At 39.0% G+C, this 17,367-nt stretch overlaps 1 protein-coding gene across 3 annotated transcripts in view; it reads left to right on the plus strand.

The window, feature by feature from the left end:
• The first annotated feature begins 236 nt into the window (after positions 1–236).
• Positions 237–17,367, plus strand: part of tbc1d4 (TBC1 domain family member 4) — a 77,599-nt gene continuing 60,468 nt past the window's right edge. For 2 of the 3 annotated variants that reach the window (XM_031897106.1, XM_002931938.5), the window contains exon 1: positions 237–1,585. In XM_031897106.1, the coding sequence (XP_031752966.1) occupies positions 1,139–1,585 (447 nt within the window). In that variant the 5' untranslated portion in view covers positions 237–1,138. The remainder of the gene's footprint in view (positions 1,586–17,367) is intronic. The other variant, XM_004911830.4, reaches the window with a different exon arrangement.

A 17,367-nucleotide genomic window follows, 5' to 3' on the forward strand; every position in this document is an offset into this window, starting at 1 on the left:
CTTTCTTTCTCTACAGAAATATTTTGTTTTTTAAAAAGAATCTTCACCCCAAAAAGCTGCAAAAATCAGTTTTCCTCTACATCTACTAATCAGTTGGTTTCTGCTACCTTGTTTTAGGAATAAGTACAAACAGCGCATAAAGCATATACATGAAAGGTGCAGGCAATTCCCTCCTCCTGCAGCCAGTGGGCACCACACACCGACCACTTAGAGGTACAGAAATTGCCTTACGGCAGGCTCACACTTTCTATTGATTCCTCTGATCCCTCCCACCCACTGGAAGCACATGGAGCCAGACAGAGCCGGGCATACTGCAAGCCCTGGGAGGCGTGGGGTTCCGAGGCAGCAAGTAGGCGCTTAGGGGTGGGTGGGAAGGTGTGGGACTGGAGAGACAGCCTGAGGAGAATAGGCAGTTTTATGTGAGCAAATGGGAGGAGTGTAAGAGAGCGTTCATGTAGTACTGCTGTACTTCTGACACAGGATTTCCCCTTGCAGAATTGATCCTGTTCGCCAGTGAAGGAGACCGGGATTCCGCTGGAGCGATCCGAGAGCCACGGTGACGCGGTTGCTTTATTTGGAGGCGCGCTTGTGATTGGCGCAGGTCTGTGCAGTGAGTTAGCGGCCAGCGAGGGAGTGCGCATGTGATTGGTGCAGCTTTGTGCAGTGAGTTAGCAGCCAGCGAGGGAGTGGGCTGGGATGTGTATGTGAAGTGGCACACGCAGGAGGCAGGCAGTTCTGCAGGATCTGTCATGACGCCTTCTTATTAGAGGGAGGGCAGGAGGAAACACAGCGGCGCAGACAAGACTGTGGGAAAGCAAAGCGTGAAAGCGCAACTCTGCGCGGCTGTGGTTGCTGGGAGAATCGCCATGTGTCACTGGGCACCTCTGCAGAGTCGCACTGCTGCTGTCACACGCACCTTGTATAAAAGTCACTTCTGTGCCTTTATTAGGAATTAAATGGAAACTCCTTTTTCTTCCTCAAGTGTCTCAGCCTGGGCTTGAAGGAGCAAGCTTCCAGTCCCACCACTGCATTACTCCTACTGGTCCCCACAAGGGTCGCTTCCTGTGCACATTACAGGGGGTGTAATATATAGATTGTTTTTTTTATAAAGGGAATACTTGCATTTCTTTTTAAAGTCATGGAGCGAAGAAGTTCAGCAGACCTGTGCCACCCTCTTTTGGAAGTAAATACAATGCCAGACAAGGTGCTCAAGGAGGAGAAAAGATTTCACTTGTGGTACATTGGGTGGTCTTCCCTAGACCGTCGGACAACCTTGCCAATGCTTCCATGGCTTGTAGCTGAGATCCGCAGAAGGGCAGAAAGGCAAGACCCTCCAGGATGTGCGGCACCTTGCAGAGAAGTCAATCTTTTGCTAGTTACCCCACACATCCGCTGTGTGCCAGCGTTGAATGGCGCCAATGCCAACAGTGCCGTCTTCATCTTTGAGCACAAAGCACAGCATATATCCCGCTTCATCCACAATAGCCAAGATCCTTCTTATTTTGCCTATCTGATTAAGACTCAGCCTGACAACCCTGAATCTGAAATGGCATGCCATGTGTTCAAGGCCAATACCCCAAGACAGGTGAGACCTCAACTGACTGTCATAAGTTTAATTTTAATAGATTAGGTGCGTAATACTTTGTAAAAAGTAATAATACCATTGATATATTAACATGTTTGGACAGATGACCATAACTATTTTCTTATACTCTTCACCAGTGCGGATAATTGAATTTTTAATTTATACATATCTGGACCGCCAGTCTTACTGAGAACTTGCAAGTCAGAGTTTGAAGGCCCTGGCTTATAGAGCTTACAAGCTTACTTTGGCCCGTATACTTTAGTTTGTATGCCCAGGCTTCCTCAAATAGCAAGTTTTGCATTTTAATTTTGACTTTCAGACCTTATTTTGGATGGCCAATTTTACTGAGGTTACATTGTTAATTTGACCGTTGGGCCTTTGTTTGAAGGACCTTGTTAGCAAATGTAATCCTGCCAGCTTCTAAGGGTAAAGATACACAGAGCTACTTAGTAGCAGCTACTTGTCGCGGCTACTGAATGTCAGAAAATACCCTGCCATAGACAATATTGAGAATCGCCTCTGCTAAAACACACTTAGAGGCGGTTAGCATTAAATGATCAGCATTGTCTATTTTTGTAGCTGCAGGGGTCAGACTGGGGTGTGCAGGGCCCACCAGGGCTGCCTCCCCGGGGACCCCCCAAGGGACCCCAGCCATAGCCCCTCCACTCCACACCGCCCTGACGAGCTATAAATGGCTCTACTCATGAGAATTTACTTGCTTGTTGTGTTTCTGTACTCTTAATGGTTTTACACTAATTCACCAGTTTTTTTTACAAGGAGCTAGTGCTGTTGTTTACAGTATTTCTATTGACATAGTGTCCATGTGCCATGTGCTGGCCTTTTATTGCTGACTGGAACATCTGACAAAGGGTCACTGCAAAGGATTTATTCATCTTATTGTATTGCTGTTCTTTAGAAGAAGGCCCGGAGAGACCAAATGCTGCACTGCACTGTGAACCCAAAAATTTGAAAAGTGATAAGGGTAATGTTGGCTAAAGGCCATAGGCCCAGGAAGCAGCTACATCTGTATTGTTGTAGGCAGAAAATGTATAATATGATAAATGTAGTACAGGTGTAGGATCGGTTATCTGGAATCCCATTATCCAGAAAGCTCTGAATTACGGGAAGGCCATCTCCCGTAGACTCCATCAGAACATCTTCTGACTTGTATTTTAGCCTACAATTTTAGTCTGAATATTAGTTTCAGATCATTGAATCTAAACGAACGACCGATATCCGAATGTTCGTCAAAAGAGGACTAAAATTTGAACGTGTATGGCCACCTTATTCCTCACATGTTGGTAACGCAATGTGCAGGTGCTGCATCCTGAGATACAGAGAAGATGGTCTTGACCAATGTTCCCTCTGAAGGTGGTCGTGCACGTACCAATTTCGATCTGTTGTTCCTTCCATTGACGTTTAGGGCAGAATTGTCAGATATGGAGGTATAAACAATAGGGATTCTACCTCCACCTGCTGATTCAGCCCTAAACGCAGATTTTGCTTGGGCGCCTGATCAAAATTTTTTTCCCGCCCGATCGACGAGAGAACCGATATTCGAAGCTTTTGTAATATTGGTCGTCTCAACGATCCTCCACACACACACCAAATATCGTACAAAAGGAGATTTCGTGCAGTAATATCGTGTATGGCCAGCTTAAGGTGTGCGTTTGTGCACTCACATTTTGTGGTGCACACGTAGAATTCTGTGTGAAACACAGCATTTTGTATCTATTCTGACCTCAGCACACTGATTTTAACAATGTGCGCTCAAGTTTAAAATGTGCGCACAAAATAATTTTTTTGGCGCACATAGCCGAGGAGGAATTAGAGGGAGCATTGGTCTTGACTGATATCTTCTGAAGGAGTATGGCAGTGCAGATCAGTGGGTTGGCCTAAGCTGCATACGAAGTTGTGCATGGATAAATGTGCAGGGGTGTATGCATAAATGGACCAAATAGAATTGCAGTTGAATCCCAATAGGCAGTATGAAACAAACAGGAAATGCAGCAGCCTTGAGCAAACATTATTTGGCGTGTGTGTGACAAAATTAAAATGGATGACATTTGTCACAGGGCCAACACAGCACATGACCTAATTAACGCCATGCTATTTCCGATACATGTGGAATGTTTGTTACAGTGTTTTGCTGGCAGGGACTGGGACATTTGTCAGTATTAAAGAAAAATGCCAAGTAGCAAAATATAGAAATTAGTGAGAAAAACACACTGATGTCCTCTACAGTAAACTTGAAAATGGGACGATTTAACTTACAATTTGACCAAATCAATGACTCATGAAGCCAAACTCAAAATTGGATGGATAAAGAGAGAAAATGTCCTTGCAATCAGAAGGGCTTATATTTTGCCTGCGGATCTAACTGTGGGGGTACAATTACATCCTGGATGTTCAGTGCTGTCTGCAATCAGTTGTACTTAGTGTCCCATAATTTTCATCTCTGCCCTGCGCCACTGAAAAGTCAGTTGTGTTAACAGATTTACTCAGGGGGGTGGGGAGAGCACTGCAATCCTCATAATGAAGGCCCCAGATTGCTGCTGCTAAATGTTAGCTACAATTGCATCTTGATTTTTGTGCCTGCTCTGCTTGAAACCAACTAGCAGTATTTCTTTCCCAGAGTGGAACGATGTAGCTGTGCCTGTTAGAGAACATTTCAGATTATTTTATTGTGGCATTTTCATGGCCACTAAATGCAGTAAGATCATTTTGCTGTGTTTGGACTAGAATAATTGGCCAATAGTGTCCAGGGTCAGTGTACTTAAAATACCTTGCACACTGTCTGGCCCAGATTGCACACAGCAGCAGGCTGTTCAGTGAAAGTTCAAGGGTATACACACATACCCAGACACACACACAAAGCACAGCTGCAAATGACAAATGCTTAATGGATACACTGTTAAAACTGCATTTACTATCTTTCATATTACAAAGATAAAATGTTAGGAGCTCAGTGACTTGTTGCTTGCCTTCTACCAGTTCCACAGGGTTCATTGTTTTTCTTTAGATGTCCTCTTTTGCCTAGCTGGATAATGAAGTTTACAACAGCTTCTTCAGTAAAACAACCATTTACAAATAATTATCAATAAAGCTTTTATGTGGAGAAGAATAGCTTCCAGCTGTTGTACTAAGAACAAATAGAGCAGAAATATGCTGCAAGCTGATCCAGAATCCAGGTGTCATTGACACTGAGCCGTTGTATGATATTGCCCTGACCATTCATTTACTTTTGGCTTCACGCATAAAAGAATAAAGGGAGAGTGCAACAGACCCCACAGGTGCGGGATCCCTTATCAAGAAAATCCAGTTTCCAGAAAGTTTTGAATTAGGGAAGGCCATCCAATAGAGTAGAATTTTATGCAAGTAATTACAGTTTTTAAAAATTATTTTCTTTTTCTCTGCAATAATGAAACAGCACCTTGTACTTGATCCTAACTAAGCTGTGTGAAGCCATATTTGTGGGTTTATTTAATGTTTGAATGTTTTTGCAAATTTATATTACTTTATATGGATCACCCCCCTAAGCATTTGGGATAATATATCCTAAACTTATATCGAAGGATTCAGATATTACTCTCTAGTTATACTCTCTAGGTTTTTATATCAGTGCAAAAGGCTGCTGTTTTTAGGTACAGCATCTCTATGCATAAAACATTAAGCCACCTTGTATTTCACCATGTGTGGATCTGTGTCTTATGCTAATTATGAAAATGCATAGTTAGGCACCTATACTGTGCTTCATTTGCTAGTAATAAAGTTGCTGTACGTAATGCACAGGAGCCTATATGCCAGGGATGCCCAAACTTTCCCAGGTAGGATCTACCTGGGAATTAAAACTTCATTACATGACACTGATAGCATAGAGAGAGAGTGGGAGAGAACACCCATTTTTGTTTCCATCTGAATAATAATTACCTGCCGACATGGGTGGGAGATGTTTGGACGGTGTGCTGCTGCTACATTGTTCTGGTCACCAGCTTAAGATTTACTGCCTTTTTCATGTAACCCCTCCTGTAAATTGAAATGCAAATTCTTAATGTTTAGTTGTCCATGAATGAGTATTTCTTGCTGCTATGTGCATTGTAGTATAAAAGTAGAGCTTTTTTTTTCTTGCCTCTCATTACTTAACAATGGTTTGTTGTTTCTATAAGAATCATGCACAAGATATTGAAAATACTAAATTTTAACTTACATTAAGAATTCTAGATACTTTCCCTTCATGTACATGCAATAGGCAGCTTTGAGCCCTCCCTAAACATATATGGTGCTGCAGTATATATTGTTCTTAGTAAGAAGATAATTTACTTTCTGTTATCTTCTTATTATTTACACTAGTTAAAACATTGCTCATAAGCTACAGTATTAGCCCCCACTGAGCATCTGTTACAGTTTATACATTAGTTGCCGTGTTTTCTCTGTTACTGCTGACAAATGCTTTAGCCGATGAATATGATTTTAATAGTTTATAAAATCTGTGACCTAGTTTAGTGAGCTTATATATGAGACGGAGGAGAGTACTTACTTTTAAAACTTACATTTTATAAAACAGGAAAACTTTTAATGTTTGGCTAGAAGGGAGATTATTCTGACGGTAACTGAGGTGTTTTATCAGCTGGTGTGACTGTTCTGCCACCTTTTGACTTTAGTGGCAACCATATGACACTGCTGGCAGAAGCATTCCTTCCTCTGAAAATGTTCAAGCCAACATTCTGTCTCACAGGGTATATGCTGCAGTTATTTTAGGGTGCCCTGAACTGGAAGTGGCATGGGCACAAGTGGGGGTACTTTGACCCTTATTAGCAGCTCTGTACTTGTGCAGGAGATATGGGGAAACTGTGGACTTTTAGGTGATATGGTTGATGAGGGGACTTGGGGACACTGGGCAAGGTGCCTAGGTTAAAAATAATGAGTGGTTGCTTACAATTTAATGTCTTTAGTTTCTTATATTTTATAATTAAAGATTTTTTTTTTTTTTTTTTTAAACAAAATTATCTTTAGCGAGCCCTTTGCTGGGGAGTTCTCTTAAAGGGGCTGTTCATCTTTGAGTTAACTTTTAGAATCATGTAAAGTGTAATATTGAGACAATTTTCAATTGGTCTTCACTTTTTATTATTTTGTGTTTTATAACTATTTCACTTTTTGTTCAGCAGCTCTCCAGTTTTGAATATCTGCATTTATCTGGTTGCTATGGTTCAAATTTCCTTAGCAACCAGCGAGTGGTTTGAATGAGTGACTGATTTATTTATAGGAGAGGACCTGAATAGAATATTAGGTAATAAAAAGTAACAATACAATTGTAGCCTCGGAGAGCAATTGTTTTTTGGCTGCTGGGGTCAGTGACCCCCCCTTTGAAAGTTGGAAAGGGTTAGAAGAAGAAGGCACATATTTCAAAAAACTATAAAAAATAAATAATAAAGACCAACTGAAAAGTTGTGTAGAATTGGTCATTCTATAACATATTTAAAGTTAACTTAAAGGTGTGAGCAATCCCTTTAAAGTAAGGGACTCTTGGATAAGTTGTAAATAACCCTTTTTTAAGTGTTTTCAACAAGGTTCTGAAGGAGTTAACATTTCTCATGTGCTTGGGTGTGACTTGTTGTGCAATGATGTTGGAAGTTTAAATATTTTGCTTTTAAGCTGATAAGATATTGTGGTAAACTTATATGGCTTTACTGCAAATTCAGTATTACGTGGCAAGTAGGTAAGTACAGTGGATTTTGCCAAAAGAATGTTTGAGTGGAATGTACATACTTCAATCCTGTACTTTATTATTGTGTGAACTAAGAAAAGAATCATGGAATCCTGTTGGATATTTTTATTTTGTAGAACCTGAAGTTACTAAATAGGAGTTTCTAATACTGCTTAAAATGATGGCACAAAGGGAGATTTTTCTCCCGTTTAAATCTTACAAGGAAACTTTGGGCAAATTCGGAAAATGAATTGCCATCTATATTTTGCCAGCGGCAGTTTACTTTACCGCCGGTGGGAAAGCATTCAGGGGAGATGTCGTCCATGGTAGCCCAGATTTAACCACGAATGACAAATCTCCCCATGTGCCATAACCCTTACATCTTCTGCTTTAGATGTAATTGCAAAATATTATATGTGGGGAGCACCTTCCATTAATTTAGAGAAAACAAAAAGGAGGGTGTGCAGGGTCTAAAAGCAGTATTAAACTCAAAAATAAGGAAAGAAAAAATGTATGACCCATAATGTTGCACTTCCTCCTTCTCCACACTGATAGAAAACAGAATTTCCCATTAAAACATAACCTTTGTTGTATATAAGATAAGAAACAAAAAACTAAAGTGTGCTAAACCAAAATTAGTATTAAAAATAACGGTTTAAGTATGGACTAACTGATAAACAGCCTAGTCAAACAGCAATAATCAGGCAGCCTGTATGATGTTTGTGTCCCTTCATCAAGGTACTCAGTGAAAAGGATTCTTTTGGTACCAAAATGTTAAATCGATATAAGCCAAACAATGGCATGTAATCGATAATTTATGCCCTCTAGGCTTGGGTGATAAGCCACCTCAGCTTGGTCTGTGGGCATATCTAGATATCTAATTCAATATTACCGGTGTTCCCATATCAATAATGGACCTGCCTATGATCATTCTGTTACATTAGCAAAGTGCCTATAGCTTCCCAGCCCACACTCCAAATTTGACCTGTCTGTGGCCACTTAATGACTGTATATACTCGAGTATAAGCCTAGTTTTTCAGCACCCAAAATGTACTGAAAAAGTCACCCTCGGCTTATACTCTAGTCGGGTGCCATGGGTCCCTCCAGACTAGCACCCTCTGTCCTTTGTGTGCAAATTAGGCCACCTGCAACCAGACCCTTCAGTGCCCTGGCCCACGCCATACTTATTCCCCTTTACGTGTCCTCCGGGACTGGGTCTGCTGCCAGTTTGCCAATGCACAATGAGCATAGGGTAGCATTCATATTGTTTTTGTTGACCTTCTTCTCCACTTACAGAGCTAGTTTACGGTTTTTCTTTTAAATAAATATTTAAAAACATATACCCCACTGATGCCTCAATTTATGTAATGTACTGGTTTTTATTGTGATTATTGAAACTTAGTAGTAGCTGCTGCATTTCCCACCCTAGGCTTATACTTGAGTTAATAAGTTTTTCCAGTTTTCTTAGGTAAAATGAGGTACCTCGGCTTATATTCGGATCGGCTTATACTCGAGTATATACGGTATACTCCGCCAAATTCCACCCACGCCTCCACCCCATAATCACCCCCTTAGTTCAGTACTAGATTTAATTTCCATTGTTCTATGCTTTGGCCAAAGCTGTAGTGCGTATCTTGTATCTATTAGTGTAAATTGACTTGGGGCCCTGATGTCAGTATCTTTGTACCCAGGATGACAAACAGCAGGCAAGCTTGCACAGAAAGATATTGGATCAGAACACTGTTTATCACAGGTGTTATTTGAGGACAATTCTTGAATCTTTTGTTTAAAGTTAGGCCTTTTAATGTAATGCCACATGAGCCTGTTTCTTGGTCTACTTATAAAGGCAGGCTGAGAAACAGGCCCTTTTCTGCCATCTGATGCACTCAGTGGCACTGTGTCAACCTGTGTGCAGACACACGGAGCAGATTTTGGGGTGGAAACATGCGAGCATGCATTTTCGTGCCAAATTCCGCTTTGTGTGTCTGAACCCAGGCTAACGCACTGCCTGTCCATTGTCACAATGCTATTTTAATGACATGCACATTAAATTCAATTTAAACTAAAAATATATATACAGTGTATATTGATTAAATTAAATGACAAGCACCTGTTCATCAAATCACTTTATGTATCTGGTTGATCTAATAAAGCTTTTTCTGAGCAACACTCTATTGTGCTCTGCCAGACATCCACTCAAAATCTACTAGCTAATCACTGTGTATCTTTTACGAACAACTCCTTTACAGATTATATTACTGCAAAAGGGAGCTAATCTGCTTTTAGTCACACAACTTTTAAATGTAAGTTTAGCATGTGCAGATGGGAGCTGATGGCCAGGCATTAAGTGAACAGTGCAAGCCAGGTTGGGCAGCATTTTACCGTAGAAGTATGGAGCGCTTGTAGTCCAGTGGCTCTGCAGTAACAGAAGCATTCAGTAGACACTGCCCCTTCCAGCAAGATTATATGAGTACCTGTTATTGTAATGTGTGGGTAAGAGAATTAATTCTTTTTTTTGACTCAGTATACCCTTTGGTTTAGTATATGCTTTGGTCCCTCATTTAGCTTTATCTAGTCAGTGAAAACTTGATATGATTAATACATATAGGCTGTGTGTTAGGTCTTTACAATGTGTCGGTCAGGTTTGTCTATCTAACTTTTCTCTCTCATCACTTAACCAATGCTATATTTTTTTTCCTCCAAACTGCTTAACTTTTGTGAATACATTTACTAAATATGCAAGCTAGTATATTCTCAACCTCTTTATGCCCTGCAAACAAGAACTGTGGTATTTGCAATGCAGTACTGCTTCAGTGCAGTAAATGCTTATTTTTCTATTGTCTTCCTTTAGGTATTTGGGGCGAGGGTTCCTATGTCAGTTACCCTGATATCCCCGCTTACCTATTTTATAGAATAGAAATGCCTCAGTTCATGGACCTCTTCCAGTCATGTAATCCTTATATTTATCATATTGTATTGTATTCTCTCGCTCTTAATGGATAACAGTGTACCATTATGTTGCTATAAAATAAATACACTTACTTCTGGGAATGTACTTGTATAAACCATAGAGGAAGAGCCTCACCAGAACAGTATGATCCTGTGCCTGATATTAGTTGGAGAAAGCTCTTGTTTTCTTGCGTGTCATGCCTCTGATGACTAAATGCTAGATGTGCCATTAGCTTTGAATGGGTCTGCAAGGGATCAAAGTTATAAAGGCTTTCAAGGAACATGCACAGACCTATTGATGTGCCAAGTTACTTACCAGGTGGAATGTTGCATGTAAGTGTAGCTTCTACCTGGGGGAGTAGATCCTGTATTCTCTTTCTCTCTTTATAAATTTCTATGTATAGACATATATATGTATATACGGTTAATAGTTATTTATATCTGCTTTTGTTCCTGTCCTGTAACCTTGAGAAAGGTCTCTCCTGAGACCAAAACTTTGGTTCAATAAATTACCTTTTTTTCACTTTACAAGACTTGTGAGTGCAGTCTTATATGATGTTATATAGTTTTTTAATTCTGGCACACAGGCAATTATCTCCGTTATGATATGTTGCTAAATCTGCTTATGCAGCGTAAACTATAACCTATGGGTTACTGCACCAGGGCAAGCTTTCTGCCTTTGATTATATATAGGGGATGTATATATGTATAACTTTATTTATAAAGTGCCACAAGGGTATGCAGTGCTGTACAATCTTATACATATTTTACAAAATTACACACAGGGAGGATAAGTGTTATAATAAATACAATAAATGAGTATAAATACACAGGGAATAAGTGCCATGTGGTATGAGACACAGTAATCGAAGGATGTGTAAAATTAATTTGCTATTATACATTAAAGAGAAGTATTTCGTTCTTTTTCATGGGTTTTGAACCCCATGAACTTAAGTTGTACGCATAGGAACACTGGTTCTGCACGTACTGTTCTTGTTTATACTGTATGTAGTTTAAGATTCCTGACCAGCTTAAGCTGACAACTATGTATTCTTCTGGATGTCATTTATTAACAGAGCACACTGAGGACTGCAGTACAAACTAACAAGATCTAGAGTAGCCAAAGGCATGAAACATTCTTTGCTTTCTGAATATATTACTATATGTTTCTTGCCTTGGAAATAATCCTGGCTTTTTCTTATAATAGATAACCTTTATGGTTTCAGTGAACCTTACAATCCAGGGCCCACATTAGCATCAATTAGACATATCTTGTTATAAATATTATATGTCCTATAGAGGCATATAGTACTAAAACAAAGGCCTGATGGGAATTGCTTTTGGTTGAGGCTCACTAGGCCCACCAAGAGATCATCCGGTACTCTGGCAGAGAATAATTCTGAGATATTTACAGTGGTGTTGAACTAAGCTTACATTTCTACGGACAAACCATCACCACCATGTTTCATATGTTAAAAGACAAAACTTACATTGGTGTTATTTGTAAATGTTATGCGCTGTTTAAAGCTGGTTCTGCAACAATGTAGCAGAAACCAGAGAATAAACAGGCATGGAGGAAAACTGACCTCTGCTATGTTATTGGGCCAGGAATGAGTTACGCCTAAGAGAAGAAACAGATAAATGGACATTGCTTTCAGTTGAAGATAACTGAGATCCAGATAGATAGATAGTTAAATTCATTATTTAAATTTATGGTACAGGTTTTATCCATTATTCATCAACCATCATTATCCAGAAAGTTCCAAATAACAGGAAGCAACAGGGACCATCAATTGTTAAAAAAAATATGCCCCTTTTCTTTGTAATCATAAAACAGTATCTCGTACTTTATCCCAGCAAAGGTATAATTCATCTTTATTGGGGGCAAAACAGTCTTATTGGGTTTATTTAACGTGTAAATGATTTTATAGTTTATTTATAAGGCTAATGCCACACCATCCGTATGGCGTATATTTTCGGGAAGCTGAAAACATGCGCCATGGGCTCCTACCTGTGCCTGCACCCGAATGAATGGAAACCGCTCGGATGCAGGCACATGTAGCCGATATCCGCCAAAAAACGCAAGAATTCATATTTTCGGCGGATATCGGCTGCATGTGCCTGCACCCGAGCGTATTTCATTCATTCAGGTGCAGGCACAGGTAGGGGCATTTTTGAGCATGTGGAGAGTATACTTGGCAAGCGTTTTTCAGCTTGCCGAAATACACTCCATACGTTACATGTGGCATTAGCCTTAAGCGGTGATCAGGTGAAAAAAAGCTCCACTCGAAACATGTTGTGTCATTAAACGTTTACAGCATAAATCTGCGTGGTGACCATTATTGTACAACTTTGTTTATTTCACATGATTGGCTTTAATGTATGGAAGCAGTGGATAAGGTCTTAAAGGAACAGTGTTGCTTAAATTACAGTACTAAACCCAGTGCGCCAGAGTATTTAATTAATTACTGAAGTGTTGGGATGAACCGAATCCACCGTTTTCAGATTCGGCCGAACCCTGAATCCTCCATGAAAGATTTGGCCATATACCGAATAGAATCTGAATCCTAATTTGCATATGCAAGTCAGGATAAAGAAGGGGTAAAGAGAACCGTGTGTGCACTACTCGGTGAAAAATATTATACTGAATATTTACGAAAAAAAAAACTGTTTACTCAGAAATGGGCAGAAATGGCCACATCCCATGTCTCACTTCTGTTCAGTTGTTTAAAAACCCTTGTGATTATCAGGCAACTGAAAATTGTGCATTCATTTCCCTAAGTGCTGCACATTGGCAACTCAAACAAGCTTCTGTTTCAGTACCTTCTTGCCTTAAAAATGACTGGCCTGCTTAGCACTCTTGTTTTTCCAAAGGGTGAGTTCTAGCAATGACAACATAATCCACCCACTCTGTGTGCATATGTAGTTCATTTTTTTTTTTTTGAACGAGCATGATGACAGACAGCACCAAACAGGTTTCTGTTCTGCTGGAGAAAAACTGCCATTATTGTTATCTGTTGTTTAAAAGGCTATTGGTATTATCTAAACCTGCTCAGATCTAAAAGACCATAAGCATATATTTGCCCCACAATGCTATGCGTATGATAACTGGGTAGTAATCTGTGCCAAGAGCTATTGAAAAGTTAACTTGTTCCTTATAAGAGCTAATGTCCCACGGAGAGATTTAGTTACTGCAATTTTTAAAAAGTGAGTTCCAGCAACAAGATGCGTGTCTTTTTCTAACAAGCGATTACTAGAGATTTCAACAACAGAGTGATTCTATTTCCCACAAATCTAGGTGTCATATTCATCATTAACAATTAGAAATTACATGCTGTGCAGTGGGTTTTACTTTCAGCGATTCCAATAGTTTTGAATGACTGCATTCTTTTTAAGATTGCTAGCAATTCAGAGCGATAAGCGATTTGAAGTTGTATCGACAGTTTAAATACTGGCGATTTATATTCTTCTCTATGTAGAGACAAAACAAGAACTTGCTTTTTAAAAATTGCAGCGACTATAAATTTCCATGTGGGACATTAGCCTTAAGCTATGTTTTGCTGGGCTCGAATGGGGTGCTGTATACCTGAAGAAGGATGTGCCAGTTTTATTTCTGTTCCATATGCCCTAATGCAGTCTGAGCAGCCTTCTTTGCAGTTAACCTATTTGAAAATGTGTTACTAAGCGCTGGTAGAACAATGTTTGTTGGATTCATGTCAACTGACAGAACATGAATCTTTAAAAAGCCCTTTATTTTCCTAATGTGAGCTTCTGCAGGCAATTTTCTGCTGAATATCATCCAGTTCCGCTCATTTAAAAAAAAAACAAAAAAAAACATGTCATAGAACAAGGCAAGATACACCTTGCTCATTGTATTGAACGGCAATGAAAGATTTACTGTAAATTAACTGTTTGAAACTGTTTTAGCAGCTGTCCTTCTAAATGTTAGTCTTTCTCAGCTGCTGTAATCACTTTGCCACCCTAGGCCCTTGTTTGTGTTATGTGGCTAGGTGACACCTTTTTTTTCACTTTATTTTCTGTATGTCCCCTTTGCATTTGTCTATTGAGTACTTGATAAGGTGCATCCATTATTTTATGTATACACTGTATGCACATTAAAATCTGTTCTATAACACAGCAGTTAAGAGCAACTGTTATGCTTTATATCAAAAGTTATACCTTATAACTTTGTCATCTAGAAAATAATATTTATACATGAAACAGCATGTAATTTATATTGGTGTTGCACACATAGATTAATGGCAATATATAAGTTATTTTGCCAAAATAAGAGAGCCACATTCCAGAGGTCATTGACTTATCCCATGGTCACAATTTCTAGAGCACAATGGGGTGCAAGAGTGCACTTCTTAGTGCTCATTTAAAGAACCAAACCCTAAAAATTAATATGGCTGGAAATGCCATATTTTATATACTGAGGTTATGGTATCAACCTAAAGGTTCAGCATTTCTATAGCAGTAATGATCAAGGCCTTCAAACTTGTCACATGAGCTCCCCATTTGTTTAATGTGTCTGCAACACCGCACATGCTCAGTGTGCTCTGAGCAACTGTTGAGACGCTAAGCTTAGGGGTCTTCAAAAATTATGATGCAGAAAATTAGATTTGCCTGTCATAAGCTGGTGCTACAGGGCTGATAATTAAATCCTGATGCTAATTGTGCTGCTTTCAGAGCTGCCCTGTAGTAATTATCTGTAATAATTAATAATCAGCCTTATATTGTGACATAAATATTCTATATATACACAGTGTATTGTGAATTGGTCCCTAAGCTCAGTAACTGACAGCAGCACAGAGCACGTGGAGTATATCAGCATTTTTTGCTTTTTGTTCCACAAGTCTCCAGTTTGGAATTTCAGCACTTATCTGGTTGCTGGGGTACAATATACCTTGGTAACCAAGGAGTGGTTTGAGAGAGTAACTGATTTGAATTGTAAAGTGACTGAATAGAAAGATAAGTAATGAAAAGTAACAACTTTGACTGCTCCCCCCCTCCCCATTTGAAACCTGGAAAGAGGCAGAATAAGGCAAATCATTCAAAAACTATTAAAGATAAAACATGAACATCAATTACAAAATTATTTAGAATTGGCCATTTCATTCTATAACATTAAAAGCTATCTTAAAGATGAACCACCTCTTTAAGGTGTACTTCTCCTTTAACAAGCACTTGCACCCCGGGGAATGCTGCACTATTTAGCTTTGGATTGAAAATCTGGCACTAGATGCAGAAACTAGCATCAGAGGGCACATGTTAGTGGGTCAGTGAGGGGGGGGCACCTATTTACACCCCCACTGCCCCTCACCAATACAGCTCTGTGGGAGAAGTGTGAAATGGGGTAATATAATAACAAAAAAAAAAAAAATTGCCCATAGTAACCCATATTATGATTATTTGTAAAAAGTGTCAAATGGGGTAATTAAAATGTCATATGTTTGCCCACAAGCAACCCACAGCAAGCAGTCAGATGCTTGTTTTTAAACAGCTGACCAGTAAATGCTACCAGCTAATTGGTCACTGTGGGTTTAAGTAACTTTAAACCATTTATTTAACTCCCCCCATAGAGTGCAGAGACCTACGACAATTCCTAAAGAGCAGTGTAAAAAAAAAAAAAAAAAAAGGCTGCTTCTGTGTTTTTTTACTTACTTAAATAACCCCTCCCTCTCTGTAGAGTGGAAATTTAGCATCAAAATTAGGCCTTAAATAAACTAAATATAATTGCTTCAATGCCTTAGAAAGTAAGAAAAAGAAGAAAATTGTAATGCATTTTTTATTTTTATATAATTCACCAGAGCTTTGAAAAAAAATGTATGTATCTTTAGTTTTAATATATAGGAATATTAGACCTAGAACTGTATTAGATTTCTGCTTTGGGTCAGGTACCTGCAAAATACCTACAGTGGTTGGGATCTGGGCAGAAAAGCCCTTATCTCACTGAACATTTCCATTAATCTCTTTATACCATAAGCATGAGCGCCTGTTCTTGTAAGGTTTTGCTGAGCAACAGACTGGGCCATGTACCCTAGCATGACTGAGAAAAAGTATATACAGGTATGGGATCTCTTATCCTGAAACCCTTTACCAAAAAGTTCCAAATTACGGAAAGGCCATCTCCCATAGACTCCTTTATAACCAAATACTTCTGATTTTTAAAATTGATTAGGTAGTAAAACAGTGCAAGAAACCTGTGTTTTTCTTATTCTGGACTCTTGTTTATGCTGAAGTTTACTGCACTTATATAGCTTTTATTCATATTTAATTGCCAACCAATGTGTAAAAAAAAAAAGCAGTGCAGAAGATTGTATTTTTGTACTTCTATTTATACTGCCTTTATAAATAAGGGTACTGTATTGTTTAAACTGGACCAATTTGATTTGCTATTCTTTCAATCAGTAGTTTAACTAAAATAGTTAAAAATAAATTTACTCAGACAAGTAGCAGTTTGTTGCTGGGGGACAAAACACTCAGGACCACTCCACAGTCATTTCATGTGCACTTGCCAGAACATACAGATCTGCGTGTGCTTTAACATGCCCAGTGAGGTTATTACCAAATAAAAGGCTTTAGCTTAAGGCTTCTGTGGGCAGCACTGTCAGGAATAATCCATTTAAGACAAAAGCTAATAAGACTCAAATCAGCATTATACATCAGAGCCGATGAAAGATATATAGCTTTACATTAAATCTATGAAATCATGCTCTTCTTTAAGTTACTTGAAAAACGTAAAAGGAAGCACATTAAATACCTGTTACAATTCTTGTGTGCCTTATTAACACTAACATCCTAGTGTTGTTGCTGTAAGGTTCTTTGCAGCAGGCATGCACAGCATATTTGGGGCAAAGAATTTAATTTTTTTTTTCACATTTGCAGTGACCCCCATTATGTGACTTTGTATCATTGCTAGTGCAGCTCTACAGTTATAGAGATCTAAAGTTTAACTGTACTATGGTATTACTTTTCAGTGTTCTAATACATAGTAAATTAGGCCAAAAAAAGACAAGTCCATCAAGTTCAACCTTAATGCCTATATACTGTATAACCTGCTTAACTGCTAGTTGATCCAGAGGAAGGCAAAAGTACAGTTCCTTGTACTGGTATGGGATCCATT

The sequence above is a fragment of the Xenopus tropicalis genome, chromosome 2 (assembly GCF_000004195.4).
Source record: "Xenopus tropicalis strain Nigerian chromosome 2, UCB_Xtro_10.0, whole genome shotgun sequence".
NCBI lineage: Eukaryota > Metazoa > Chordata > Amphibia > Anura > Pipidae > Xenopus > Xenopus tropicalis.